The sequence below is a fragment of the Loa loa genome, assembly GCF_000183805.2.
Source record: "Loa loa unplaced genomic scaffold supercont3.70, whole genome shotgun sequence".
In the NCBI taxonomy this organism is placed as follows: Eukaryota; Metazoa; Nematoda; class Chromadorea; order Rhabditida; family Onchocercidae; genus Loa; species Loa loa.
In genome coordinates this window covers 194,241-205,019 of record NW_018108250.1, presented here as the reverse complement: position 1 = coordinate 205,019, position 10,779 = coordinate 194,241, and the positions used below count along the sequence as shown (strand labels likewise).

Sequence of the window (10,779 nt, the reverse complement as noted above, 5' to 3'; positions counted from 1 at the left end):
TATATATATATATATGCATATATATATATATATATATATATATATACATGTATGTTTACTAAAGTATATATTAGACATATATATATTGTATATATTAGACATATATATATTAGATATTTAGGACATTAGAAGTTTAAGTCAGCTTCAGTCAGCAGCTGGAAAAGCGAAAATAGGCGAAAGTGTTGTACACTCACAAAATACAAACGAAAAATATGTCAAAATATTTCAAAAAAGAGTGTCAACGTATTTAAACTATATCATTTGCCTTAATAGTTCCAATTCAATACCATTATTTGTTTACTTTCGTATACTATCGAAATACCACGAGATTTTGTTGGAATTCGCTACTTTGTGCTTTTTAAACAGTGCATAATTACTAAATGCAGTCACTTCCTCGTTGGAACTTTCCGATACATATAAAGAAGCCAGTACTATGCAAAAAGTGATTGTGGCACCAAACACCAAGTTTGTAAGCAAAACATTATGTTGTTGCTTGAATTTTGTAATATTCCACAATTTTTAGCCGTAAAACTTCAGTATTTGCACGATGGTTAATAGAAATATCTAAATGAGTAACAGTGGCCATATCATTTTATTGAAAAAAAGTGTCTGTATCCAATTAAAATTGATGAGAACAGCAAATACATAATCTCCTCGCCTATAACTTCAAGTCACACTTTAATATATTTAGCACCTCTAAAAATCAATTTAATTTGCGGCAATGTGAATACCAGCCACCAGATATCTGGGATGGCAACCTATTTGCTTTCATCTCTTCCATAATTATTGGCTTTACATAACTCACATAATAATATTAACACATAAACACAAACGCTAACAACCCAGAACTTTCGGTCTTTGTTACGCTTGCTTTACTTGCAACCACTACTTTCAAATCTCTTCTGTTCTGAAACCTTTCCAACGGATATTATCCCAAAGAATACTCTGCTAAATTAATGACAAATGAGGTTAGAATGTAAGTTAAGGTTTGGCGTAATCTCATGTAACAACGGATCGACAACCCTTCCCAACCACCATCGCACCACAATCCGATAGCATTAAAGCGCTGATTTTACACTATGCGTATGCCATGTTTAATGGGCCGCGATTAAATACAACCTCCATTAGGGGATGGCCTCTTCTTGGATTTGGTGTAGCGGTATGTGGTGGGTGGGGTACAGGTGCGATTGTTGGAGACTCTGTGCTTACTTCCCGACAGCTGACTTTTCCTGTAATTGGTATTGTTATGTGTGGTTCTTGCAAGACGAGTACATGTTACACCACTCATTGAAATAAAATTTTTGAAAATGTGGAGAGGGATCTGTGACTGCTAGTTAGGTCTAAACTTGCTACTTACACCTAGCGCGTGATGGAAATATGTTGCATCCTTTAGCGGCAACGCTATCCCGTGAAAGGGAATTATCTGTTTCCGCGTTTTGAAGCACTATAAAAATGGCATTTGTGTCTGATCCACTACTCCCTGCAGTGCAGAGACGCAACTTTCCAGGCGAAAAGTCTTCGGCTGGCTAAAGATTGGAATGAAATGTTCTGTGACTGTAGTACTACATCCTATGCATGATGCACCACCTTTTCTGTTTCACCAAGCTTCAGTTTATTAATTCTATTTAACATTAAAATAGATAACGTTTAGAGCCTGCTATTTATTCTCCGGAACTGATGAATTCCAACTCGTCGTTGCTGTCAATATCCACGAAATGGAGCTTTTTTTACCTAACAATTCTACAGATGCACTGCTGCTATGATAATAAATGATCACCCCATGTACTTGCACGTTCACCGATATTTTTGAATATTCCTCATAGCTTTGTAAAATGATGTTGATATAGTTATGTCAAAACGTCCTTCATGAGCCAATTTTATGCGCTTACAACGCAACAATAGAAGTTAACTGTTACCTACTTCATTTGAAGTTGTATATGTGGCATACAGTTGGCATAAATGTTAATGTATCATGATTAAAATGAAATGCTTAAAAGCGAAGTAAAATATGCTTAAAAGTATATGCTTAAAAGCGAAATAAAATTACCGGTGAGTGTTACTTTTGTCCTTACAGGATGGTCACTTTTGTCATTTTAGGCTGTCATGCCGTAATTCAGAAAGCAGTTTAGATGAATTGCCTAGAGTTTTCGTTTTTTTTTATTTTTATTTTTTTTGTTTTCTTTTCATAAATCGTTACTCACGTTGAATAGTCTTTAAAATGTTGCTACAAGAGACGATGTCAAATTCGCAGGTCAGATAGCTGTTTATTCAAAAAGTTATTTTAACAGGATGCAAAAGTGTTGCCACCGCCTGACTTGTCTACATTCCTTATGGTTTATAAAGTGGATAGTGAATATGTTAGATTGTTAACATTATTAAAAAATAGTACGAGTGCATTCCACCGAACTAAATGACCTGTTAAAGAAAACGGTTGATTGCAGAGTAATAGTTTTGACTCGTTTTACATTAAGATCCGATCATTTTCAAGTTTTCCTGCATAGACCATTTTTAAACATCCATGGTACCATTATTTCGCAATTTTTTAAACTTGAGAAATTTGCATAAAATGCTACTTTATTAACTATTTACCAAAATTTGCATAATTTTGGTGTTTACTGAAAGAAGCCTTATTTCTCTTAATTATTCGTGTCCGGTCTGCTTGCTCTTGGTAACATGGATAACATGGATAGTTTGCATGATTATTACATGTCAGGATTTTTACCCCTCTTTTACCGTCAGGTAATAAGTTTTTTCTGAAACTGAAGCTTATTTCCATCGAACAATTCAACACCAGAAATTCGGACCTTTCTTGCGACGATTACTATTTATATTTTATCAAATTCCTTTACCTCCAGGTCTTGGAAGGAATGCGATTCTACAGCTCGTCTGCAGGAGAAAAGCTTAACATTTGTTTGAAATCTTTTTAAATTGTATCAGTTAATTATTCGTATCATGTGAATCCAATTCTATTTGTGAATTGAATTTTGATGGAATTATGCTAGTCAATGCATACCTAGGACTGTTATGTTTTGCTTTCGTGCTTCTGTCCATTTATTGTTTTTATTTATATGTGATAGCGATTTCCTAAAAAATTCCATTTCTACTACTCCAGTTGGTTACAATAACGAATAAAGTTGGGTGGTCCCAAGCGGTCGGGAAAAATATTCCACGTAGTTTCAAATAAACCGGAAAACACTTTCCCTAAAGGCCAGGTAGTCCGTGCTCCTCAGCTAATATGTAAAAAGAATGATTTAAGGCCTACCAAAATTCTTTTTAAGTTTGTATTAATGATAATAGTGTAGAACTTTTTCCATATTACTGCGAAATATTGGAAAGTTGAAAAGCTGGCATATCTGGAAAAACAGGAAATTTCAAAGCAATTAGAAGTTGTAGCACTTCATCACGTCCCTTATTTCCAACTACCACACAAAGATGTTAAATATTAGGAAAAAGTTACACTCTTTTTTTTCGGTGAACAACTCTTTTATATTTCCAGTATTTTATGGGCGAAGCAGTACCCGCGCCTCCGGTTTCAACAACGGGTAGTGGACCGCGTTTCCGAATCGTTCCAGGGCCTGTCTTGGGCGAAAATGGTCGAGCAAATGTTCCTCGAAGTACAAGCATAACTTCGTCGGTAATGCCATAGATCTCAATCATAAAATAAATGACATGCAGAACAAAATAAAGAATTGCAGAAATCACGTGTATTTACTTTTTATTTGGTATCAGGGTGTTTACTGAGCGTCGACGCAACGAATCTCATTTGTGTGCTGAGGACTTGTGAAAATATTTTATTCTAACGATGAATTCGTTCTTGTTGAGTGATAGGAATAATATAGTGTCAAAAAGTTAGTGGTAGAAAGATTTATCTGTTGGTGAGATTATTGGACAATATCAGCGAATACTGAATATGGCTGAGTGGGTGGACGGGCACAATTAATCGGCTGTGTTAAGTGGAAAGGTTAAGAAGCAAAACTTTAACAAATCCTGATGTCAAGGAAAAGACCTTGAGAATCGATCTCACATGAGCCAAGAGAGAGGAGAAGCCCAGAGCGTCGACCTTAGCTCTTTTTATAGTGGGAGTGGTTTAGAAATTTCTCGACAGTACATATAAGATTAATTATTAGATCAGGGGTGCTTTGCAATATTTCACATGAGTTCTTTACAATATTCTGGCAGTTGCGCATAAGTTTTCTGCTATACTTCGCAATAACTTCTGCACAACATTCTGACAATAGTTACAACAAGGGGGGTTCGTTTGGCAACGTTCAAACCATGCGGTTGAGATTGGTTAACAATTATGGAAGATGAAAGTTAAACCAATGACTCATTATTTGAGACATCACAACATTTAATTTGTAATTTTTGTGTAATGAATCATATGTCTCAGAAACATTCCAAATAAAACAGCTTATACTACCGATTTCTTCATTATGAATCTGCTTCGCTTCTTCCAACAGGACTGGCAAATTTTCAGTGTTTTTACTGTTCTTTTACCAAATCTTACTCTAAATATGAATTGCAAATTTCAAATATCCACATAAACTGGAAGTGTTCGTTTCAGGTTTCGACGCCATCCTTTGTCTCGCAGGTGAGCAGTCAAGACATGCAATTGCGTCCCGTGCAGTATGTTGTGTTAAACCAAGGTAGCAGATTTTTGACTGCGTAAGGTTTCAGATGTACCCTTCCTGAAGTTTGGTTTTCTGGTTTCTGGATGGTTTCGATTTTCGAATGATCAATCTGGAGTTGTCGTTCATTTTTTTTGTGTCTGTTTATTTCATTATTTGAATGCGGTGTAAAAATCTTTCCAGCGAAGTCACTAACTGAAATAGGATTACGAACGCATAAATTACTAGAAAATCGGGTAAAATTTATTTTTCAGTACTATTCAACTAGAATAGCTTTCAAGGTAACAATGCCCAAACTCAGCAAAATCAGATGCGTAACGCTAATGCAGCCGAGCAAGCAAGCATGGTTTCAAAGTGTGCGCGGTTCTTCAAAACGCTGATACACCTCTCGCAGCAACCTGATCAACAACAAGGGCAGCAAACTGCCATGCGGGTAACCGAACTTGTTAAGGTAAATTTCGATGTTTTACATAAAACTTTTATAATTGTTGAGGAAGACGAGAAAGGAAGACGGGGTAAAGAATATGGAAAAGAATTCTTTGGTCCAAACTAAATTCTTTTTTTAGTTTGCAGGTTATATAGATAATTTACAATCTTATAAATCAATATTCACATATATTTTTATGATCATTCAACGTAGTATTTGCTTTCCAGTTGGTTATATATGGTTCAATGCCTCCAGAGGTGTTTACTAGTCGCCTTCAGGAAGCATTACGCTCTCAAGCACAGCCACATCTACTCCCGTTTCTTCAAAAGGTATCACTTTTGTGAAGTTTACTTTGGGATATTTTCTCCCCGTTTTTTAAATTATAGAAACAAGAATTTTGTAGCACTTTGCAGAAATAGCACATGAATATTTCGGAAGTGTCCTGTCGTTTTCTCTAGTTCATCTCTTAACGGTTAGATTGTACGGCAAAATTACCCATGCATAGCCTTTCATGATACCAGTCTTCAAATTATTCGGTTTTGTTACCGTGATGAGAGAGTGAACAATTACTTCAGATGCTATTCCTTTACTTAAATATTGTTTGGCAAAATTGCCTAATTAATACTGTTTCATTGAAGACTTTACCAGCGCTGAGGGCTGCATTACAGAAGGGTGAAGTTATTATTGAAGGAATCAGTGCCACTGCTCCACAGCATCCACCACTTCCTGACATACCTCAGCCTCCCACACAGTGGGATACAAATGCGCAACGAACAAATAATGATAATTCTTATATATCACAGGTAAATTTTCTCCTTCCTTTTCATTCTTCAGTGATGTTTGCATCCTCATTTTTAATTTCATTTATAACTATATTTACGTTAAATGATGTTTTCGAGACCGAACTTAAGTATCTAGTTCTTTTCAAAAACGTTTATAAGTCAGCGTTTCACAAAGGCTTGTCTCTCAATTGTTTGCTACGATTTCAACTTGGTGTATAAGTTTGTTGAAGAGGTCCTCCAGTGTTGCCCCACCGTCATCATTGATTAGCAGCAGCACAGGAAGTTATACGAGAACTGAAGGAAGTGATGAATTTTCAATAGAAGAATCGTCTAGTGAAATTGAAGTTCGTACATTACCTCCAGGTCAAACGCAGTATAAACTTCTGAATGGCGATGTCATTGCTCGGTGAGTTCTTTCGCTTTTGATGTTCTGCTTCTCTAGTTCTATATATCATTATAGTCAGTTAATATTTGTTCGTCCTTTCATTGAATTTTTTATTGATCTTATATATGTTTACTTGATAAGGTAAATTTCCTTTCATATTGATGGTTCAATTAAGGAAAATTCAACGAGCAATGCCCGATGGAGGTATTCCTCAAGACGAAGTGGTCGCATTGATTTCTCAAGCCGCGGAATTTAGATTGCGGGTAATGCTTGCCAAATTAGCTATTGTTGCGGAACACCGTTTGGAACCTCTTCGAAATCATCCTTATTATCGCGTATGTTAATTTTGTACTTACATTACCGTATTGGAGGCATTGTTTGGTTGCTATTAATCTATTTGTTCTCGAGTATTGTTTGATTTTCTAGGTAATTGATGATACTCGCCGACAGCTTCGCTTCGTGGAAGAATTGGAACGTTTAGAATATGAAAGAAGAGAAAATCGTGAAAAAGAAGCGTTAATTCGGCTCAGTAAAACTAAGGGGAAGGACAAAGATACTCTAGTTGAAAAAGCAAAACAGGTTGGTAGCGTCGTAGCTTTCAACGTTTTAAATGATTGACCGCAATCTTAACATTCATTTTCTCGTTCTAAGGTTAAAAAAATCTGGTCTTGAACGGTACATCATTATTTGCACTGAGGAATCTAATTTTATTTGACTTAGTTGCAAAGAGCTGATCAGGAAGCTGCACGAAATCGTGACGCCAATGCTGCCGCAATAGCAGCATTAGGTGGAGGGAAGATATGCAAGAAATCTTGGTCCGAAACAAGTAATCCGTTCGATCAACCAATAACTGTTGGAGTTTCACTTCAGGTACGCATCTCTGATAGAAAGCAAGCAATATTTTTTTGGAGTTTACGTCAGTCTTACATATAGATGTTCTGGTAAATCAGTTTCCGTTTATACTGATCATGTCCCGTGGTAGAGTGTTAATGATTAAAGAACTTCTCTTCGTTTTTATTTTTATACTTTGTGAGATTCATCGCCCCCGATGATGTTTATACTTTGTGCAGACTCATCGCCCTCGCACAAAACGAGTTACTATGCGAGATCTGCAGCTGGTGATTGCTCAAGATCCGATCTTTCGAAGCTCGCAATTGAGGCATCGTTTAGCTTTATTCAATTATACATCTGATACTGTTTCGGCATAACTTGAGCGCTTATGTAATTTTGAACTAATTGAAATCTAATTTCGAACCATATCTTTTTTGCTGGCTAATAACCCATATATTCAAGAAGGAAACCTACACAGTTGATTGTGGATTTTCTACCCGACAATTTATTCCTAACTGTTGGAAAAATTCGCCACTACAGTTTAAATATTAATAACTAAAAATTTGAAGATTCGCTGTAGAAATTGTTGCTGAACAGATAAGGAGAATCCAGATAAGGAAAAAAAGAAAAATAAAAAAGAAACATTCGAATATTCGAATATTTTATAACTATAAAGTACACTTATATAGATTCTTTTCGTTTATTTTGAAATTAACGGATGGACCTTATTGCGCTTCTCTCATACGTTTGTTTTTTATCTAAATGCTTCTTGCTTATTCGTTAGCAACCCTTCAAGCCATTTACACTATTCTGTTGTTTATTAACATATTTCTGATGAAATTGTTATGTGGGTTTTTTATTATTTTCTTACTCGTAGATTTACGTTTTTTCCGGTTGTTATATATTTCATATCATTATTTTATGTTTATATCTACCTCACAGAGTCATGTTTCTTTGTCTTTGTGCATATAGCACCAATGCATAAATCATTCGTTATTTCATTTTTTTTTTTTTTTTCATAATGAGAGAGAGCATTCAATACTGAGTGTTGCAATCTGACAGTGATATAAAATGTATTCTCTCATTGCATACTGTGCAAAAAAGATTTTGGATTTTGGTAGAATTAGGTGGAAGTGAATAAGGCCTGTGTGGGATTCGGGACCATCAAGTTTGACAGTTAGTCAGGCCAAGCTCGAAAATATAATTTCAGAGTGCTTTCGAATGTTTGATGCAGTCTGAAACAAACATTACCTTCATCTAATAACATAAGCCTTTTACATTCTGAATTTCTTAAGGTAAATAGAGGCACGTTTCTCAGAAATTTATTGATAAGGAATACGAACTGTGAATCTGACAACTAAGCCATATAACTGAGCTAAAGGATAAGTAGGGGACTTCGATGTTGTAAGTTAGCAGCAGGAGTTAAACACATCCAGGGAAAGAGAGAAGTATTCGTTGGAAGGAAAAAAAGGAAAATATTTGTTGGAACTGTTGTACTGCTGTATTCAGAACAAAGGAATATTCCAACGTCGTTATGAGAAAGTATACCGAAAGTGATCACTTAAGGAAGTTGTACCCAAGGAGTTACTGAAGACGTGGTGACACTGCTGAGTCCCGAAGCTTCCAATGTGGAAGTGTTTTGCACGCAATCCAAATTATTCATTTGTCAGCTACAAAAATACCTCACTAGTGCTTGAGGTTTGGGAGTGAACTCGACCAATGCTTTTGAAACGACAACCTGAAGAATCTAGTGGTTCGTGTGAACGATCCCTTTTGCCGTTTTGATTTTCATTGCTGGAGCTACTTTTTCGCGATGATGGATGCAGTGAGTGGTTGAATACCAAGTGTTGGGAAATGCCAATGTCTAGCAATACCAGGAGTTTACTTCGGGAAGACATGAGGATGTCTCATATCGAGTTGATTGTTCCGAAGAACTTAGACAAAGATGTCAACCAAATATACCAAAAAAGTGCCTGAAATTGTATTTAGATGGTCTTTTATCCAGTTGAATGAGTGGGTGGGATTTGTTCTTAAAAATTTCTCTGGAGGAAGTTACGAAAAGAGGGATTTAAATCTTATCGTTTGGGACAGTTCACAACGTTGCTTATTGCTCGCAGATGAAGACAAATAATGTTGTTGTGGATTGCTATTTTGAAACGAGTCGTCGGCTGGAGGATTTCAGAAACAAATGCATCGGAGAGATATTAAGGATTGATATACGTGACCGATGTTTCATTTCAACTAAGTATTTCAGTTTTCTTTTACATGGGACTGAGGAAGTTTAAAGGCAGACTGAAAGAAAGAAAGTATGAGCAGTACCAGCGGTAAGGATGGATGATGAGCAAGATATAAAGGTGCCAAATTTCAATCAGCTTAGATCAGCAGAACAAAAGTACAGAGGCTATCATATTAAATTAGGTTTTCCACGTAACGAAAGAATGGACCGATAAGGAAACGTGAGGTAATGGTAAAATAAAGGAGGACATGCCAAATCTGATGGTGGACAAGTAAGTAACAAAACAGACAAAGATTGGTTGTTGTGCAATCAGATGGACGAAGATTTCATCTAGGAGATGAAACAGGAAAGTTATAGTTACAGGCAAAACACAAAAAGAATTGGGGAAAGATTATGAACACAAACGAATACACGGGAGACGAAGTGCTCCCATTGCTTAGATATCTTACTTCTTTCATTAAAATCAAAATAAAACCAAGATAACAGCAGCGAAACGAACAATGACTTTATGATAAAAAATTGAAGGTATCAGGGAGAAAGGACAGATAAAATGGATTCTGAATAATGACCATTTTAGAAAATTCTGAATTTGATTTCCTAATTCCTCTCCATTATCAACTTTTTCTTTTCTGACTTCGTTTCTTTGCTTCAATATGTCCCATTCACCTCGTTAATTTTCTACAGCGAGTTACTGAATCATTGAACAAAGCAAGTAACAAAAAATACTATGCTGATTTTAAAAGGCATCAGAAAGGCTCGGTGCGATGTGGTAAAAAGAAAATGGAAAACCTGGATCAACAACATTTTTATCAGTTTGTGATTTTATGCAGAATTTCGTTTAAAATATGGGATTAAGATTTAAGATGATGCTGGTAAAATTGCAAAGAGCAAAAAATTTCAAATATTTTTGAAAATAATTTACAAGATTAACGTAGTGAAGATAAGCTAAATGCACCTCTCTACCTCAAACATTTAACACTTAACAGTTTAAAGTTTGTGAAAAAGCTATTTCGGAAGGCCTATTGGAAATCACTAATTTCAAGAAATAATAAACTTCATATGTTTGTACAGATTTTCAGAGCTTGTATTTTCAGTTTGTCAGAAGAAGAAAATAATCATAGTGCAGTTATTTCAAAAAATATGATAGCAAGCGAGAGTTGCTCGCCTGTAACAAGTGTATTCACGTTGATTTTGACGAATTGGAAGGAACTTGAGTACAGGTAACTTAAATTTATTTTAATTAATCCGTATTAACTTATATCATCTTCTAGTTAAATTTTCCCCCCAATATCAGCGTATTTATATTTAATAACATCAATATTCAACACAAAGCATTTAATTAATTTCTTATTTGTACTGCTGCAGTTTCTTAATTTTTGTTTCCACACTGAGTCAAAAAAAAAACTCCTTTCTATAAAAAAGCCTCACATGCAGCTTATATATATATATATATATATATATATATATAGAGAAGAATATATATATATATA

General features: G+C 35.4%; 1 protein-coding gene across 2 annotated transcripts; it reads left to right on the top strand.

Annotated features, from left to right (window-relative positions):
* Nucleotides 1–3,488: 3,488 nt before the first annotated feature.
* LOAG_09273 lies at nt 3,489–7,946 on the top strand (the record flags this gene model as incomplete). Of its 2 annotated transcripts, XM_020447897.1 has the most annotated exons (11): nt 3,489–3,634; nt 4,565–4,646; nt 4,910–5,079; nt 5,283–5,384; nt 5,694–5,858; nt 6,068–6,243; nt 6,398–6,557; nt 6,649–6,801; nt 6,943–7,092; nt 7,293–7,381; nt 7,623–7,946. In XM_020447897.1, the coding sequence occupies 11 exons, from the start codon at nt 3,503–3,505 to the stop codon at nt 7,813–7,815; spliced, it is 1,572 nt and encodes a 523-aa protein (XP_020301917.1). In that variant the 3' UTR covers nt 7,816–7,946. The 2 variants fall into 2 exon arrangements, with proteins under 2 accessions (XP_020301917.1, XP_003144849.1); XM_003144801.2 differs by lacking the exon at nt 7,623–7,946 and having other exon boundaries at nt 3,503–3,634; nt 7,293–7,586.
* Nucleotides 7,947–10,779: the final 2,833 nt, after the last annotated feature.